General features: G+C 42.4%; 1 protein-coding gene across 3 annotated transcripts in view; it reads left to right on the forward strand.

Moving 5' to 3' along the window:
- Positions 1-207: 207 nt before the first annotated feature.
- Positions 208-18,993, forward strand: part of ZNF10 (zinc finger protein 10) — a 32,406-nt gene continuing 13,620 nt past the window's right edge. The window contains exons 1-2 of one of the 3 annotated variants that reach the window (XM_050747777.1): positions 208-369; positions 15,909-16,000. In XM_050747777.1, coding sequence (XP_050603734.1) covers positions 15,968-16,000 — 33 coding nt within the window. In that variant the 5' untranslated portion in view covers positions 208-369; positions 15,909-15,967. Of the gene's footprint in view, positions 641-15,662; positions 16,001-18,993 lie in introns of those variants that run through there. The other 2 variants (XM_050747778.1, XM_050747780.1) reach the window with 2 other exon arrangements.

Consider the following 18,993-nt stretch of genomic DNA (forward strand, 5'->3'; position numbering starts at 1 on the left):
GCGGCTGGGGCGCCGGCGGGGAAACGCCGATTCTAGGATCCCGGGGCGCGCGGCTGACGGGCTGGGGGCGGGGTGCGGCCTGAACGCCAGGCTGGGGCGCGTGCGTCACGGTGTGTGTGAGGGGTGCGTGTGCGTGCGTGCGCGGCAGGGGCGGGCGCAGGACTAATGGGGCGGGGCGGGGCGCGTGCGCGTGCGTGATGTCAGGCCACGGGGAGGTGGCGCCGTAGTGCCGGGCCGGCCTCAGACACCGCTCTGACGCCGCTGCTCGCGCTGCGCTGGGAATGGAGTCGCGTTCTCTGTTTTGCCGTTGCTGCTGCCTTTGTGACGAGATCGCTTTCTCCCATCGAACCTTCTAGTTGCTTATTGCAGGTATACACGAAAGTGCTGAATTTTGTGTTTGCATCGTAATGAGACGCGTGTTGAACCCTTTAGTAATGTAGCAGTGTATTAGCTTCGTATTTCTAGGTAGACGGTAATTTTGTCAATGAAAAATTCTAACGGTGATAGTCACCCCTTGCCTGAGTCACTCTCCCTCGCGCGGCCCAGGCGTTCACGGCGGACGTTCTTGTTCTGTGGAGAATAACGGCTGCGCCTGGAGATTGACGCAGAGTGGGCGGCGGTGGTAGTAAGTTTGAGCCAGGTATTCTGAGTAATACAAAATAAGGTTTCTTCTAGTCTAACTTCCATTTTTCCCCCAGCTGGGATAGATGTTTAAAATTTTACCAATGGCCTTTCTAGCATTTATTGAAATAGTGACGCCAATTTGTGTGTGGTCTTTTGAAAACAAATCCTGCGTCTCTAGCTCCTAGCTTCCTCATCTTCAATTTTGTTTTGTTTTTTAATCAAATAGATTAACTAGAGGTGTGTTTGTTTAATCTACTTTTTTTGTTTTCAGAGACAGATGATAAGTTTACTATATTTTTATTTTCCCTTGACGCTAGATTTGTTAATTAAAATTGTATATAGGCCATCTAACACATAATATGAGTGTCAAAGATAAGGTTAACATCAAGATTTGGTACGTAGATCCCACCCAAAGTGTATGCAGAAGTTGAACAATTTCAATTCTAGCTATACATTAATTGCAGAAAGAGACTTAATTTAAAAAAAAAAAAAGTAAAAGGGAAGGCAGGATGTCACCCAGAATGCCAGCCAACAAATATTATTAGGTTAGAGATGACTGCAGTTAGCTCTCCGAGAACTGGATAGCTCACCTCCTCCCTACCACTTTGAAAATCACCTCCACATTAACTTTTCTCTTGTGACACAACTAATCTCTTCTGTTTTATTAAAATTGTTCCCCATCTTCCAAAGCCTCCTGGATGGTAAGTTGCACACACTCCTGCCTCTTTTTGAAAATTACATTTGTTTTTTCATTACTTCTCTCACCATGCATTTCTTTAGTTCTTAGCATATGCCAGTCACAAGGGCAGAGATTTGAGATACACATCGTAAATTAAATGAGAATATGTGCTTATCAGTATTTTATGTAAGCACCGTCTGGAAATTCTACTTAGGACAATATTTAAGTAGATATGAGGCTTACCTTCTGGAAAAGAGATTACAAAATTATCCTTATTAATTAACTAAGTCCCCAAAATGAGAAGAGATTCAATTACTATCAATAATTTGTAGTAAAGTGACTGAAAAGGAAATAATAAGCTAATAGGTTGACTTGCTGTCCTCAACAAGTTAGCACATACTTTTATTTTCAAAAAGTCTACACAATAGGAATAAAATAATTTTAGCTAGAAATATATGTGAACTATATGAGAAAAACTTCAAAACCTTACTACGCAATGTAGAAGAATAAAGGATGAGTAAGAATAAAAACAGATTTGTTTATAGATTATATTCAATTGTCAAGAAAATCGGAGAATTTTGTTTTGTTTTTGTTTTGAGATGGAGTTTTGCTCTTGTTGCCCAGGCTGGAGTGCAATGGCGCGATCTTGGCTCACTACAACCTCCGCCTCCAGGGTTCAAGCAATTCTCCTGCCTCAGCCTCCCTGGTAGCTGGGATTACAGGCTCCTGCCACAACGCCCAGCTAATTTTAGCTCTTAGCATATGCCAGTCACAAGGGCAGAGATTTGAGATACACATCATAAGTTAACGAGCAACAAGAGCGAAACTCTGTCTCAAAAAAAAAACAAAACAAAACATTATTTTAAGGAAACAGAAATTTCTTATTGTTAATATCTCTGTTGTGCCTACAAGAGACTCTTTCATCAGCAGTACTCTTTCTGGCATGTCTCATGTCAGCCAGGACTTTCAATTCTTCTGGCTATGAAGCAAGGTTGAAACTATGATATAGGCCACCTTTGTCTGTATATGTGCCTCTTTGTCTTATGATGAACATCCAAGAACATTACTTTTTTCTCTTTCCACATAATGTCTCCTTGCTGCCTGATCCTAATATTTCCTGTTAAATATTTTATTGTGAAAAATTTTGTACATACGGCTAAATTATAAGAAGTTTACAGTGAATACTTATAAACCTTCCCATCTAGACTCTACCATTAATATTTCACTATACCTAATTTTAACAAATACCTGTCTGTCCCTATTTTTATCCATCAGTTCATTGTATTTTTTTATTTTTTTCAAAGTAAATTGACATGGGTACATATTCCCTGAAAATTTCAGAATGCCTGTGTATTAACTAGAATTCTATATTTGTTTAGGTTTTTCTTTAGATGTGAAATGTACAAAACATGAAAAGTGCAAATCTTAAGTGTACATTTGCTGAGTTTTGACAGATGCAGTGTCTTTGCCTTTTGTATCTTTAAATACATCTTTGGCATGTCTATTGGCTACTGAGTTTTAACTTTGTGGCTGCTGGGTCCTTTTTGCTGATCATACCTTGCCCTTTGCTGAAGCAAATACTGGTAAACCTTTTCAGAACTTGAAGAGACTCTGTTGTCTTTATTAATGAACTCTATGTCCCCAAGTGAAATGCTGTGCCTGACGAGGTTGTGCCTGTCATTGTGAGTGCTGGTTAAGTATAGACAGATGTCAGAGTGAATGAATGTGAAGTGCTAAGCACTTTACTAGCCTCTTCCCAGGATTTTGAATGAGATTGTCCTAATTCTCAAGTGGTTCACTATCTCCTAAGGGAGACAGACAAATTTTGGTACTGTAAGGCAGTGTTGAAGTGCTAGAACAGGGCATGGGCAGAGTCCTTCGTGTTTACTGAGGATAGAACCACTGATTCTCTCTGAGACAGTGGGAAGGCCTCACAGCAAAGATGGCATTAAAGTGATCCTTAGAGAATATGGGGTAAATGTAGTGGGAGTTAAGTTGAAAAGGGTCAATAGTTGTGAAACTTGTACGCTAAATGTTTGATTGGAGCTGTGCTTTGGAACTGCTTGTGCCTCAAATAGTAACTTTCATAGCCTTCTTGCTGATACTTGAAGCTTCTTTTCAGCCCATCTCTGCTCTTGTGGCAGGCAAAATAATGGCTCCCCAGAGATATCACCGGCACCTGGGAATATTTTACCTTATATTGCAAAATAGAATTTGCAGATGTGATTCAGTGAAGGACTTCAAGATGGGGAGAGATTACCCTGGATTATTTCGATGGGCTTAGTGTAATAACAGGGGTCCTTAAAAGTAAAAGAGGTGGGTGGCTGGGCGCGGTGGCTCACGCCTGTAATCCCAGCACTTTGGGAGGCCAAGACGGATGGAGATCACCTGAGGTCAGGAGTTTGAGACCAGCCTGGCCTACATGGTAAAACCTCGTCACTACTAAAAATACAAAAAAAAAAAAAAAAATTAGCCGGGCGTGGTGGTGGGCGCCTGTAATCCCAGCTACATGGGAGGCTGAGGCAGGAGAATCACTTGAACCTGGGAGGCAGAGATTGCAATGAGCCGAGATCATGCCATTGCACTCCAGCCTGGGCAACAGAGCAAGACTCCATCTCAAAAAAAAAAAAAAAGTAAAAGAGGGGGAGAAGAAGGTGAGCATTCAGGGAAATATAACCGTGAAAGAAAGGCACAGAGAAATGTATCATTGCTGGCTTTGCAGGTGGAGGAAGGGTCAGGAGCCAAGGAGTGTAGATGGCCCAGACACTGGACGGGGCAAGGAAATAGATTCTTCTCTAGAGCTTCCAGAAGGAACACAGCTCTGCCAACACCTTAATTTTAGCCCTCCGAGACCTGTATCAGACTTCTGACCTCCAGAACTGTTATATTATAAATGTGTGTTGTTGAAAACCACGAAGTTTTGATAATTGGCAGTGGTGGAAAACTAATACAGCCCTCTGTCCTTAAGAGTTTACCAAAGCAAAAATGGTCTCCCTTACTCTTCTTTGGCATTATATTTTGACTTTGCCTCAGAAGAAAAATGGTGTGATTATAAATATTTTTTGTGACCACATCTGGTAGAAAATACAGACTTCATTGTAACATTCATGTTCACAAACTGAATTATAGTCTTTGTCTCCTAGGAGATTTTACCATTTGGAGGTGAGAAGAAAAGTCTCCTCTTTGCAAATGTAAAGCTCACATTGTGGAATGGCTGCTGTTGTACTTTCTGACTCTTAACATTGGACCTTTTCTCATCGTTGTTCCAGTTTCTCCTTCCCCAGGAAGTTTTGCAGATTTCTGCAACCACATTCTTTTATCCATTCTCTTCATGTCCATGGTACTAGACTTTTAACATCTTTCCATGGTTACAGTCTGCTTGAGGGAGGGAAATTATTCTCATAGTTGGCGTTCATAACATCTTAAAAAGAGCTTCTCAGGTAGGGGACAGTCAGTCACTCTTGATAGCTACTTGAATGCCTTTTGATCTTAGTGTGTGCGTATTGAATTGTCTTTTGCCTTTCATGGGTCTGCCTTGTCTTACTGGGAAGATTATTGGATCTCAGAGCCTCCAGACTACCTCTCATCTTTTGTTCTTACACAGCAGTGACCGAGTAGTAAGTTGGGCTCCAAACTCTGCACTGTGAGCTGGGAAAGGGCACTCACTGCTCCCTGAATACCAAGATCCATTATGCTGCTGCAGCCAAAACAGGAAATAAATAATGCTGGACATCATCAAGCAGAGGATTTGAAACAGCTTTTCTCTGTGGCGTTGCAGTGTTCCAGGATTTCATTATATGAACTGAGCCTACCTTGCCTTCTCATCTCTGGAGGCTCTTCACTTCACTGCTCATGTCATCACTCCTGTGTGTCTCAGACTTCCACTCATGACCCAAACAGCACAGCCTCTGCAAACTTCAGTATCCCTCTTTGTGACTCTTACCCTTTGTTCTCCTGGCTCTTTTATGTCCTTATTCTCACTACTGTTCTTGGAGGTTCTCCTCAAATTTGTCAGCTCCTTCCTTGACTCACGTCTATACCAAAACTAGATCCTGTTGTTGATTGCACACATTTCTCACATAAGGCATTCTTCCTTCCCTTGCTCTGCGTTACCTGCACACATAGAAATCCCAGCCCAGAACCACTGCACAGTGTGCCTTTTCTTCTGTCCAGGCAGCGAGTGCTGCTTGAGGAAATCACAGCTAGGCAGACAAGTGTGACAGACATACTCTCCATAACCTCAGCTTATCTTTTGTCAGCAGCTTTTGCTAGTTTGTCACTGCATGGCCCAAACCTTTATCACTGTCCTCAATGATCATGGCCTCCTGTTGTTCCTCTCATTGTTAGCATGTAGCCTTGCTTTCTTTTTTGACTCACATTTTTATTGAACTGCCTGCTAATTGTCAGCATCCCACCTATCCTGACTTCCAGGAGGTAGGAGAGAATGAAGCATCCTTCTTCCTTTACAAACCTGATGCCTTCATCAGAGATTTGACCCCATCCTTTCCCCCTTCTCGCTCCTCTAGTTCCAACTCCCTTGTCTTAATTGCTTCCTCTGTTTTTAGTCTCCACTCTGGCCCCACCACCTCTTCCACCTGCCCTTTCTCTTCCTTCTCCACTTCCAGACTTTTCATTCCTATTGTGGAATTTGTCTGCTGTTTCCACCAGTGTATTGAAACTGATCTCCTTAAATTATTGTGAAGGCTTATCTAACCAATCCAATACCTTTCAATCCTTAATTTATCTAACGCTATTTTGATCTACCCGTCCTTGAAATTTTACATATCTTAGATCTCTCTATTTGGTGGTTCTCTGCCTCCTTTTTGGGCTTCTCTTTCATTTGCTTCCTAAATGTTGATTTTTCTCTATAATGCTGGTCCTACCATTTATTTTACTTTTCAAGTTCTCTTTGGTTGGTTTTATGCCATGGTTTCATCTGGTAACACCATTACGTGGGACTATTGAATATTACTGTTTCTTAGTAAGCTTTGTATGAAATATGTCACAGGGTTGTTGATAGTAACATATGGTCCCCCTTAGACTCCTTTATTCATGTGTTTACTTAACCTATATCTTATAGCAGGAGAATATAGTTACTCTTAAATATGTGACGAAAGACCATCCTCCTCCCGAAAAGCTTGTCCTGTTTGAATATATAGCCAGGCAGCCTGAAAGGATTCAGATAGAATGCAGATGTGGAAGGCAGATGACGTACATCTGGATAACCCTCACATGTAAATACAGCCTTGTAGATGCCACTTCTCTGTGGCTTACTCACTGTGTTCATGTGGCCTACTCACTATGTTCAAAACCAATCACATCATTTCTCTGATACCTAACCCTTCTGATACTGTTCTCCATTTAGTCACACAGAAACCTGAGAGTCATGTGAAGCCGCTAGCCCTTTCTCACACCCACATTCAGTCAAATTCCAGGACATACTGATCATACCCAAATCTACCTGCTCTCCATTTCTACCATCATGGCCTTAATTTGTGTTCCCAAATCTTTTAGATTAAAGTATTAGCCTCCTACCTGTTTTTTTTTTTTTTTTTTGCTGCTATTATATCTTCCTCTAGTCCATTACACAGGTACCCCTAGAAGAGCACTTGGAAGACACTAATATTGTTTCCTGGCTTACAACATTTAGGAAAGAGTCCACATTTTTGCGAATGGCATTCTTGGCTGGCTGTGACCTAGATCTGGCCTTGCACACCTCTGGCCCTGTTTCTTTTTGTTCCCTGGCCTAAACTATATGCACTAGAAGTATTGAACTTCTTCCCCTTACACATAATCTTCTCAGGCACTGCCTTTGCTCACGATGTTCCCCATCCTCCCTTACCTACCAAACCAGCTCTGACACTCAGCCCATTCCTCCCTGAAACCATTAGGCTGTGTTAGAAACCACCTTCTATGCTCCCATGAGCCCTTGTCCATTGCCATTATTATAGCAGTAATCAAACTCTACTGTAAAGTGTGTTTTCAGTTTCTTCAACTAGCCTGAGCTGCTTGAGGTAAGGGATAAATGCCTTGTTCACATTTCTATCCTCAGGGCCTGATACAGAGCTAGAAACATAAGTGTTCGGTAATGATTTATTAAAATGGCAGAAGTTCCAGATCTATACCACTAAGATAGTTATTAACTCACCAAGTGTTTCCTCAAAAATAAACAAAACTTCTGCCAGTATCCCTGCTCTGAGAATGACTGTGATACTTTAGAGAAGTCAGTTTTGGCCAATCACATAAAAGGATCCTTTGTGATGGATCTGATTACTTCGAGAATGGTAGAAACCTAGAGTTAAATAAATAATGGTTTACACCTGTGTTTCTCAACCTTGGCTAGACATTCATTTGTACCAGGTGGAGCTCTTTAAAAAAAAAATCCTTAACCCCTTCTCAGATAATTAAATCAGAATCTCTTGGTGTGGGACTGAGGTATCAATAAATGCCAAACATACTTAACAATTCCAGTGTGCAACCAGAGTTTAAAACCACTGGGTTAGATAAAGGTTTGAGTGAGTTATCTAGAAGTAGTTGCTAAGGGAAATTAGAATTGAGTGAGACCTAACCTAAGTTATTCATAATTATGGTAGTTATCAGAGTGGAGCTTATATGCCTGTCTAAACCAGCAACCTTACTATAGTTTTGTTTTTTTTAAAATGAGATCCTATTGAAAATTTATTAGTGACCAGAAATGTTGAGACCCTGTCTAAAAAAAAAAAATTAGCCAGGTGCAGTGGCTCATACCTGTAGTTCTTGCACCTTGGGAGAGTCACTTGAGCCCAGGAGTTTGAGACCACAGTAATCTCCCTAGGATGCCAGTACTATTTCCAGATATGTAATTTGATTAACAGTATCTCATATATTGACTTGTGATTGACTTCTTTGTGATTCCACACATATGTCCTAATCCTGCCCTGTGCAACAACTCAGAATAAATATTACTCCGAGGAGAGGATGTACAAATGTGTGAAAATTATTTTCTTGCTTCCTTTAAGTAATTTTTTTCAGGCTGAATATTTCCAGTTACTTCAGCCTTTGCTTATCTTGAAAAGCAAGCTCTATGAGGGAAGGACCCATGTCTGAATGGCTACTACTCTATTCTTAGCCCCTAGAATAGTACTTGGCATATTGTAAGTACTCAGTTAATGTCTGGTGTAAAAAGGGATGAATAAAGGAACCATCTGGGTTCATTCACCTCTTTATCTGACTTCTTAAAAGGAACCTTGTACTCCTGTGATAACATCCATACAAAGTATATATAGCATCCACTTGTATAGCTTAATTTCCTTAAATAGTATGTCATTGCCTTCATTGTCAGCTAAAATTTGTAGGCCGGGCGCGGTGGCTCAAGCCTGTAAACCCAGCACTTTGGGAGGCCGAGGCGGGCGGATCACGAGGTCAGGAGATCGAGACCATCCTGGCTAACACAGTGAAACCCCGTCTCTACTAAAAATACAAAAAAATTAGCCGCGCGTGGTGGTGTGCGCCTATAGTCCCAGCTACTCGGAGGCTGAGGCAGGAGAATGGCGTGAACCCGGGAGGCGGAGCTTGCAGTGAGCCAAGATCACGCCACTGCACTCCAGCCTGGGTAACACAGCGAGACTCCATCTCAAAAAAAAAAAAAATTTGTAACTGATCTTTACTTATATTGCTGGTGAAAGGATTAAAAACAGGGTAAGGACAGAGACCTGTAGCTGATGTCAGAGACCTCTCTTCATAAGGACATGACCCTTCGGTCAGCTAATTGTGGATCTCTCTTGCTGTACTGTAATTCAGTCATTGTTGCTGCTGCTTTTGGTGGCTGTAGGAGCAAAGAGTAAGAAACACTAAAACTCCTTGGAGAAATTAGGTAATGACATAAGAAGGGATAATGTTTGATCTTGCAACATAGATAAGGTTTTACCAAGAGACAAGAAAAGGAAGAACAGATCTGGCATAGGAATAGCATAGATAAAGATGTTCAGGCAACTCAAGTGGTTCAGCATGGTTATAGGGAAATGTATGGTAGTTTGATGAAACATTTAGGGCTTAGGGAGGTAGAAAAGCCACAATCACAGAGGATCCTAAAGCCATGCCAAGGACTTAGTGCATTTTTCTATATGTACTGGGAGACCAAAAGGGAATTTTAAACAGGGAGTGAAACTTCTGTGTTTTACAGAGGTGATGTTGCTGCAGACACTCACTGGAGTGTGAGAGACCAAAGGCAAACAAGTCAAGTAGGAGGTTTCTAGGTCAAGAATTATGAGGGCCTGAAACAGGGCCATGGCAGTAGGAGTTGGAAGAGATGGATGGAAGACACTTAAGAGGGGGAATTTACAGATTGTGGTGACTGATTGGATGTTAAAAAGAAACTCTAGAAAGACACTTGCTGGTTGGGCACAGTGGCTTACATCTGTACTTTGAGAGGCCCAGCAGTTTAGGAGGCCAAGGCACGAGGACTAGTTGAGGCTAGGAGTTCTAGACTAGCCTGGGCAACATAATGAGACCCCTATCTCTGCAAAAGAAATTTTTTTAATTAGCCGGGCTGGGCATGGTGACTCACACCTGTAATCCCAGCACTTTGGGAGGCCAAGGCAGGAGGATTGCTTGAGCCCAAGACTTTGAAAGCAGCCTGGGCAACATAGTGAGATCCTGTCTCTACAAATTTTAAAGATTAGCTGGGCGTGATGGCATGTGCCTGTGTTCCCAGATACTCAGGAGGCTGAGGCAGGAGGATCACTTGAGCCCAGGAGGTCAAGACTGCAGTGAGCTGTGTTTGTGCCACTGTATTCCAGCTTGGATGACAGAGTAAGGACCCTGTCTCAAAAAAAAAAAAAAAAAAAAAGCCAGGTGCAGTGGCTCACACCTGTAGTTCTGTGTACTTGGGAGGCTGAGGAGGGAGGATCACTTGAGCCCAAGAGTTTGAGGCTGTGGTAAGCTATGATCGTGCCACCACACTCCGGCCTGGGTGACAAGAGTGAGGCCTCGACTTTGAAAAAAAGAAAAGAAAGACACTTGTGTTGCTGGGTCACTAGACGTCTTTTTTTTTTTTTTAATCTTACCCCGTGTCAGGCACCATTCTATGTTTTACAAATACTAACATTTAATTCCCACAGTAACCCTATGAAGTCAATACTATTTTATCCCTCTTGGTCTTGAAAACCACTGTTTAATGTATTTTGTCTGTTTTGCTGTGGTCAAGAGGTTAATTCTGTTCTCTCGTGTTCCATCTCAGCTGGAAGCAGAAGTTTATAAAACATTGCATTTTAGGCCGGGCGCGGTGGCTCAAGCCTGTAATCCCAGCACTTTGGAAGGCCGAGACGGGCGGATCACGAGGTCAGGAGATCGAGACCATCCTGGCTAACACAGTGAAACCCTGTCTCTACTAAAAAATACAAAAAAACTAGCCGGGCAAGGTGGCGGGCGCCTGTAGTCCCAGCTACTCGGGAGGCTGAGGCAGGAGAATGATGTGAACCCGGGAGGCGGAGCTTGCAGTGAGCTGAGATCCGGTCACTGCGCTCCAGCCTGGGCGACAGAGCGAGACTCCGTCTCAAAAAAAAAAAAAAAAAAAAAATTGCATTTTAAATTTATTTTAAATTTAGATTTTTTAGATTTCCATTTTTTTGACTACTAAATTTGACTATTTCCTATATGTTTACATTTGCATTTCTTTTGTACTTTGTTCCTGTATATTGTTTGCTCTGTCTTTTGAAGATTTAAGGGTTTCTTTTTCAGTTTTATGCACTGTCACATAAGTAAAAGCAATATGGGCCGGGCGCGGTGGCTCAAGCCTGTAATCCCAGCACTTTGGGAGGCCAAAACGGGTGGATCACGAGGTCAGGAGATCGAGACCATCCTGGCTAACATAGTGAAACCCCGTCTCTACTAAAAAATACAAAACAAACTAGCCGGGCGAGGTGGTGGGTGCCTGTAGTCCCAGCTACTCAGGAGGCTGAGGCAGGAGAATGGCGTGGACCCGGGAGGCGGAGCTTGCAGTGAGCTGAGATCCGGCCACTGCACTCCAGCCTGGGCCACAGAGCGAGACTCCGTCTCAAAAAAAAAAAAAAAAAAAAAAAAAAAGTAAAAGCAATATGGCTTCTGTAAGAGAGCATCTTACAGCAGGAGAATTCTGGAGATCTGCAAAAGTTCTCCCTGAAGTATTCAGCAGAATACAGATCAGTACATACATGTGAGGAAACTACTTGAGCCAGGGAAAGAGTCCTCTAAAGGATTATTGGGAACAGTATCTGTTGTTCACATAGGGCTGAGAAGAGCGTCTATTCCCACCAGCCAGACTGGAAAACTCTTCCAGTTCCTGGAGCATTGGATAGGTCGTGTCTACCCGATCAGTATCTATCAAGAAGGTCTTGCTTCAGCGTGGGGAATAATTAGCCCTATACTAGGCACTGCTAAATCTATCTAGCAAATTGTAAAAGAAAGACCCAAAAGGATCAAACTGTTTCCAGGTAACCTAACTGCATCCTAAAAGAAAGCTTAAGGAAATTTGTAGTAATACAAAAATACCCAGCATCCAGTACGATAACATTCACAGTATCTGGCATCCAATCAAATTCACCAAGCATGCAAAGAGATGAAAACATGGCCCATAGTGAGGACGATAATAATGATTTGAAACTCATCCAGACTTAACATAGATCTTACTATTAGCAGAGGAGGACAGTAAAACATAGTTATAAATGTATTTCATATTGCTAAAAAGGTAAATACAGCAATAGAAAGTATTAAAAAAAATTGAGATTCTAGGGAGAAAACTCATATTGTCTGAAATGAAAATACACCAGGTTAACAGCAGATTACATTTCTAGAAGAAAAGTTGGGTGAACTTAAAGGCATAGCAATGTAAAACTATCCAAAATGACATGCAGAGAGAAAAAAGAAACCAGAAAAAAAATGAAAAGAACTTGAGTAAGCTGTAGATAGCATCAGGTAGCCTACTGTATGAGTAATTGGAGTCCCTGAAGAAGAGAGTAAAGGAGAGATGGAGAAATATATGAAGAAATAATGACTGGAAATGTCAAAACTTAATGAAACTATAAACCCGCAAATTCAAGAAGCTCAAGAAACCCTAAACACCACAAACATGAAAAGTATGCCAAGGAAAATAATAATCAGATTACTCAAATCAATAAAAGAGAAAATCTCAAAAGTAGCCAGAAGGAAAATACATGCTATATACAGAGGAATAAGGGATTACGTTGGATTTCTTACCAGAAATAAGACGTCTAAGAAGAGTGGAACTGTGGCCGGGCGCGGTGGCTCAAGCCTGTAATCCCAGCACTTTGGGAGGCCGAGACGGGCGGATCACAAGGTCAGGAGATCGAGACCATCCTGGCTAACACGGCGAAACCCCGTCTCTACTAAAAACACAAAAAATTAGCCGGGCGAGGTGGCGGCGCCTGTGGTCCCAGCTACTCGGGAGGCTGAGGCAGGAGAATGGCGTGAACCCGGGAGGCGGAGCTTGCAGTGAGCTGAGATCTGGCCACTGCACTCCAGCCTGGGCGACAGAGTGAGACTCTGTCTCAAAAAAAAAAAAAAAAAAAAAAAAAAAAAAGAAGAGTGGAACTGTATAAAGTACTGAAAGAAAAAAACAACTGTCTACCTATTAAATAGAATTACACGTTCAGGAAAAAACGTCTTTCAACAACAAAAGCAACTCAACCTATAGAGTGGGAGAAACAGGCCAGGTGCGGTGGCTCACGCCTGTAATCCCAGCACTTTGGGAGGCCGAGGCAGGCGAATCACCTAAAGTCAGGAGTTCAAGACCAGCTTGGCCAACATGGTGAACCCCCGTCTCTACTAAAAAATACAAAAAATTAGCTTTGCATGCCTGTAATCCCAGCTACAGGCTGAGGCACAAGAATTACTTGAACCCGGGAGGTGGAGGTTGCAGTGAACCAAGGGCGTGCCACTGTACTCCAGCCTGGGTGAAAGAGTGAGACTCCATCTCAAAAACGGTGGGAGACACTATTTGCAAATCATGTCTCTGATAAGGGTTTAATATCTAGAATATACAAAGAACGCCTACAACTCAACAATACACACAACCCAATTGTAAACGTGGGCAAAGGACTTGACATTTCTGTAAAGAAGATATACAAATGGCTAGTAAGCACATGAAAATATGCTCTGGCCAGGCGCGGTCGCTCAAGCCTGTAATCCCAGCACTTTGGGAGGCCGAGACGGGCGGATCACAAGGTCAGGAGATCGAGACCATCCTGGCTAACACAGTGAAACCCCGTCTCTACTAAAAATACAAAAAAACTAGCCGGGCGAGGTGGCGGGCGCCTGTAGTCCCAGCTACTCGGGAGGCTGAGGCAGGAGAATGGCGTAAACCCGGGAGGCGGAGCTTGCAGTGAGCTGAGATCCGGCCACTGCACTCCAGCCTGGGCGACAGAGCGAGACTCCGTCTCAAAAAAAAAAAAAAAAAAAAAAGAAAATATGCTCAACATCATTAGTCATTAGGGAAATGTAAAAGCTACAGTGAGATGTCACTTCATCCCAACTACGATGGCTGTAATTTAAAAAAATAGAATAACAAGTATTTGGCAAGGATGTAGAGAAATTAGAATATGCATATATATTCCTGGTGTGAATGTAAAAATGATGCAGCCACTATAGAAAACAGTTTGGTGATTCCTCAAAAAGTTAAACATAAAACCATATAACCCAGCTGTTTCAGTCCTAGGTGTATACCCAAAGGAATTGAATGTAGGAACTCAAACAGATACTTGTATGCCAGTGTTCATGGCAGTATTATTCATAATAACCAAAAGATGGAAACAACGCAAGTGTTCATCAACAGATGAGTGGGTAACAAAATGTAGTCTCTAACCAATGGAATATTTGGTTATTAAAAAAGACTGAGGTTCTGATACATGTTAAAACATAGATGAACCTTGAAAAATGTATACTCAGTGAAATAAGCCAGACTCAAAAGGGCAAATATTGTATAATTCCACTTATGTGACCTAAGTAGAGTAGGCAAATTCGTAGAGACAGAACGTAGATTAGGGGCTTCCAGAGGAATAGGGGAGAATATGGAGTTATCAGTGGATACCAGAGTTTCTGGAGTGATGGAAAAGTTTTGGAATTACATAGTGGTGATGGTCGCACCACACTGTGAATGTAATTAATGACACTGAATTGGATACTTAAAAACAGTTAAAATGGCAAAAAAAAAAAAAATACATATATATATGTTACTACAATTTTAAGAATTATATAATATACCAAAACCCACTGAATACACAGTTTAAATGGTTGAATTGTACCATATGGCTGTTAAAAAAAAAAAAAAGGCACAAAAAAGACATTGTTAGCTATAAAAAAGCTGAAAGAATTTATCACCAGGAGACCCTTGTTACAAGAAACGTTAAAGAATGTGCTTCAGAGAGAAAGGAAATGAAACCAAATGGAAATCTGGATCTACACACACGAGTAAACAGCACTGGCAAATGGTAACTACATAGGTAAATATACAATATTTTTCCTTAATGTTTAAATTGTTTTTAAAATGTAATTGGCTATATTCGTTTTCTGTTGCTGTGTAGCATATTACCACACACGTGGCAGCTTCAAACAGCACTTCCTTATCATCAGCTCTGTTGGTCAGAAGCGGTGCAAGCACAGCATGGCTGGGTTCTCTGCTCAGGGTGTCCAAAGGCTGAAATCAGGGTCTGTCACCTAGACTTGAGTTCTCATCTGGAGGCTGTGGGGAAAAATTCACTTTCAAGCTCACTCTTCTTGACGGAATTCAGTTCCTTGTGGCTGCAGGACTGAGGTCCCTGCTCTCTAGCTGGCTTTCAGCTGGTGCTGCTCTTTGCTGCTGGAGACTACCATGTTCCTCACACTGCACCTTCCATCTTCAAGCCGGTAATGGTCCATCACATTTTTCTTGGGCTTCAATCTCTGACTTCCGTTCTGTGACCAGCTGGAGACAACCTTGTTTTTTTAATCTGTAAAGTGAGACTGTTAGATTAGGTCAGGTTTGGTTTTTTCCCCCTCAAAAAAAAATTTGTAATGGTAAGTAGGATCATTCCGTTTTAAATCTTCAAATGTGGTGTGGAACTCCAGCGATTAAGGGGTAAAAATGGCCGGGCGCGGTGGCTCAAGCCTGTAATCCCAGCACTTTGGGAGGCCGAGACGGGTGGGTCACGAGGTCAGGAGATTGAGACCATCCTGGCGAACACAGTGAAACCCCGTCTCTACTAAAAATACAGAAAACTAGCCCGGCGAGGTGGCGGGCGCCTGTAGTCCCAGCTACTCGGGAGGCTGAGGCAGGAGAATGGCGTGAACCCGGGAGGCGGAGCTTACAGTGAGCTGAGATCCGGCCACTGCACTCCAGCCTGGACGACAGAGCGAGACTCCGTCTCAAAAAAAAAAAAAAAAAAAAAAGGGGGTAAAAATGCAATTTATGTAGCTCTTCTCTTCCTAATCTTAGGGAGCTTCGGGCACTGTAGATTTGCTTATAGAATGTCTCTGATGTTCCTCTGTATAGTGGGTGTTTGTGTCATACCCAGCTGGTATGAGGAAGTTTAGGCTGTCAATTTAGGGAGCCTCCCAGTCATAGCAAACTTAACTTATGTTTCTTTCTTTTTCCTAGCTTTGTCTTCTTAGCACTCTGCTATCACTCAAGGAAGTATCATCAAGAACAAGGAGGACATGCATGCTAAGTCACTAACTGCCTGGTCCCAGGTAAGCTGTGCTTTCTCCCCAGTTTCCAACTGGGAATTCCTTTTTGTTTTAGTCCCTTTGCCAGAGAACTTCAGAAATTATATCTTCTCCAGCAGACTAAGATTAGGCTTTTGTTTACTTTATTTGTAGTTGTAGTTTTATTTCCTTTTAATACAAAAGAAACACAACGCAAGTTTAACAGTAACATTGGTGGGAATCAAGTGAGGTGACATCAGACTTCTTCCCAAAAAGAAGAGAGAACTGGGAATGTTGATGTCTCTCTGTGGTTTCTCTCAGGCCTGACTGTCCTGGGTGTGGTGCTTACTGTGTTAATTCCTCCGTGGGGAACCCATTTGGAGGAACTCAGGGACAAGTTACATAGTTATCAAAGGATAACTGCAAACAAGGTGCAAAGAACTCTGAGGAGAACAGAACCTCAGTGAGCAGTGTGGCCTGGCGACATCCAGGCTGAGAGACTGGTTCTGGTGCCTATTCAGCTTCTTCCTCTGGAGGGTCCTTCATGCAGACCTTGACAGGTAATCTGGGGAAGGAAGGTGAGACTGGAGCCGAGGTTCCCTGGCCTGTCTGGAGGGCTCAGCCCCACATTGGAGTGCTCTGGGCAGGTGTTTGGCATATGCATTTAACATGAGGATATTTAAATAGTTTAAAGGTTCAGAAGAAAACTTGCTGAAATGACATGTATGCCAACACATTAAGGATGACTTGTGATTGCCCAAAGAAATATGAGAGAGCTGCGTTTGTGAAGGCCCAGACTTTTGAGAGAGCATGGCCTGTTTGAAGAGGTAAAAGCAGTTTAGTGCAGCCCAAACACAGAACCAAGAGGGGAATATGGGCAGTGTGGGCCTTCCAGGCCTGTTTGGCACTGACTGCAACACAGATATGTTTGCATGGGGCTAATGAGACTCCTCACAGAAGGATACACAGTGATAACAAGGCCAACAAGAACTGAAACAAATACCCAAGAGATAACTGATGAGGCTGGTTGAGCTGATGAGCTTGTGAAGGAGGCTGAGCCAGAGTCTTCTGCGAGTTAAAATGAAAACCAATGTGTACAGTATAGGGAAAGATGGTTTTGCAGGAATGAGAACATGACTCAACTGTAACATGCTGCTCTATTGACTAAAAGGTGAGTTAGGAAGAAGACATCACTGTGGGCTTTGGTCTTTCCCTCTCTTCTGTTATTATAGAAATTTTCAAATATATACAAAATAAAAATAGTAGAATAGTAGTAGAAAATATGACAGAATGGAATGAGATGAGTGTTATATTTAAAATGGACTGGAGGCTAAGGCTAATACAAGAAAAAGATCAGCAATTTGTGCTGATCAAAAATTCAAAAACAGGTATTTGCAAACAGTTATTCTTTTTTTTTTTTTTTTGAGACAGAGTCTTGCTCTGTCACCCAGGCTGGAGTCCAGTGGTGCGATCTCAGCTCACTGCAACCTCCACCTCCCAGGTTCAAGTGATTCTCCTGCCTCAGCCTCCCAAGTAGCTGGGACTGCAGGCATGTACACCATGCCTGGCTAATTTTTTGTATTTTTAGTAGACAGGGTTTCACTGTGTTAGCCAATCTCAATCTCCTGAACTCAGGTGATCCGCCTGTCTTGGCCTCCCAAACCTCTGGGATTAAAGGTGTGAGCTACCCCACCTGGCCAAACAGTTATTCATTTACAATTGAAATAAAGGCATTTAAAAAACAATAAACAACACAATTCAGGATAATGCTTACTTCTAGCAAAGAACAAGAAGCACAAGATTTAAAAAGTATTAGGATTTAAAGATTTAAAAAGATTTAAAAAGAACAAGATTTAAAAAGAACAAGATTTAAAAAGTATTAGGAGGAATGAAAGCATACTTAGTCTATATACCCTCTTGGCATGTCTGCATATGCTGGACTGCAGCGGATGGCACTTCTCATCTCTGTCTTCTTTAACACTGTATTGCACTGTGTGTTAGTGTGTATAATACTATGAGACAGATGGTATTTTACAGCTAAGAGAACTGACTCGTGGTGAGGTTAAATAAACAAACATCATCCAATCCAAAATTTAAAGTGTGCAGACCAGGTGAGGTGGCTCATACCTGTAATTCCAGCACTTTGGGAGGCCGAGGTGCGCAGATCACCCGAAGTCAGGAGTTTGAGACCAGCACAGCCAACATGGTAAAACCCTGTCTTTACTAAAAAATACAAAAATAAGCCAGGCGTGTGGTGGCGTAGTCCCAGCTACTCAGGAGGCTGAGGCAGGAGAATTGCTTGAACCCGGGAGGCGGAGGTTGCAGTGAGCCGAAATCATGCCACTGCACTCCAGCCCAGACGTTAGAGCAAAACTCTGTCCCCTGCGCTGCTCCCCGCCAAAAAAAAAAAAATTTAAGATGTACAGATTTGACCACGGATTCGCCTGATTTCAAATCCAGTTATTAACTAACATCTCATGCACCTTTCCTTTTAGTAGTGTCACCATGACATGCTTTGTCTCTGTGTTTACAGTAAAAGTGCAGTGTATTTCTTATGGGAATGCTAAAACCACCAGACCAGAAATCAGATAGCCACTTAAGTTAAAACTGGGCAGGCTTCTTTGAAACCATGAACAGCAATGAATGAGTCAAGGACTAGCGGAAAGTAGCAGGCACACTTAACTTCAGTAATATGAGAATGAGGTGGGAGCAGAGTGTCATCACCATTAGGCCTGAAGGGATGAGAACAGGGACAGGTTCTGGAAACCAGACTTGTGGTTCACAGAGGCTGTTCCCATCTGTCAAGGGAATGTACCTCCATCACGTCACCACCACTGCACTGGGGCAGCTTGCCATATCCAACTGGTGATCTCCATTGGTGAAATAGAAAGGCAGAGGGCAAGAGAAATCTTTGGTATAATCCACACAGCTCGCCCTCCCTGGGAACAGAGTAGGGTGGAGAGGAAACCTGGAGGGAAGGAGAGAAGATATCCAGCATACAGATCTCATAGAACATTCCATTTTAAATATTTTTATTT

The sequence above is a fragment of the Macaca thibetana genome, chromosome 11 (assembly GCF_024542745.1).
Source record: "Macaca thibetana thibetana isolate TM-01 chromosome 11, ASM2454274v1, whole genome shotgun sequence".
NCBI classification, from domain to species: Eukaryota; Metazoa; Chordata; class Mammalia; order Primates; family Cercopithecidae; genus Macaca; species Macaca thibetana.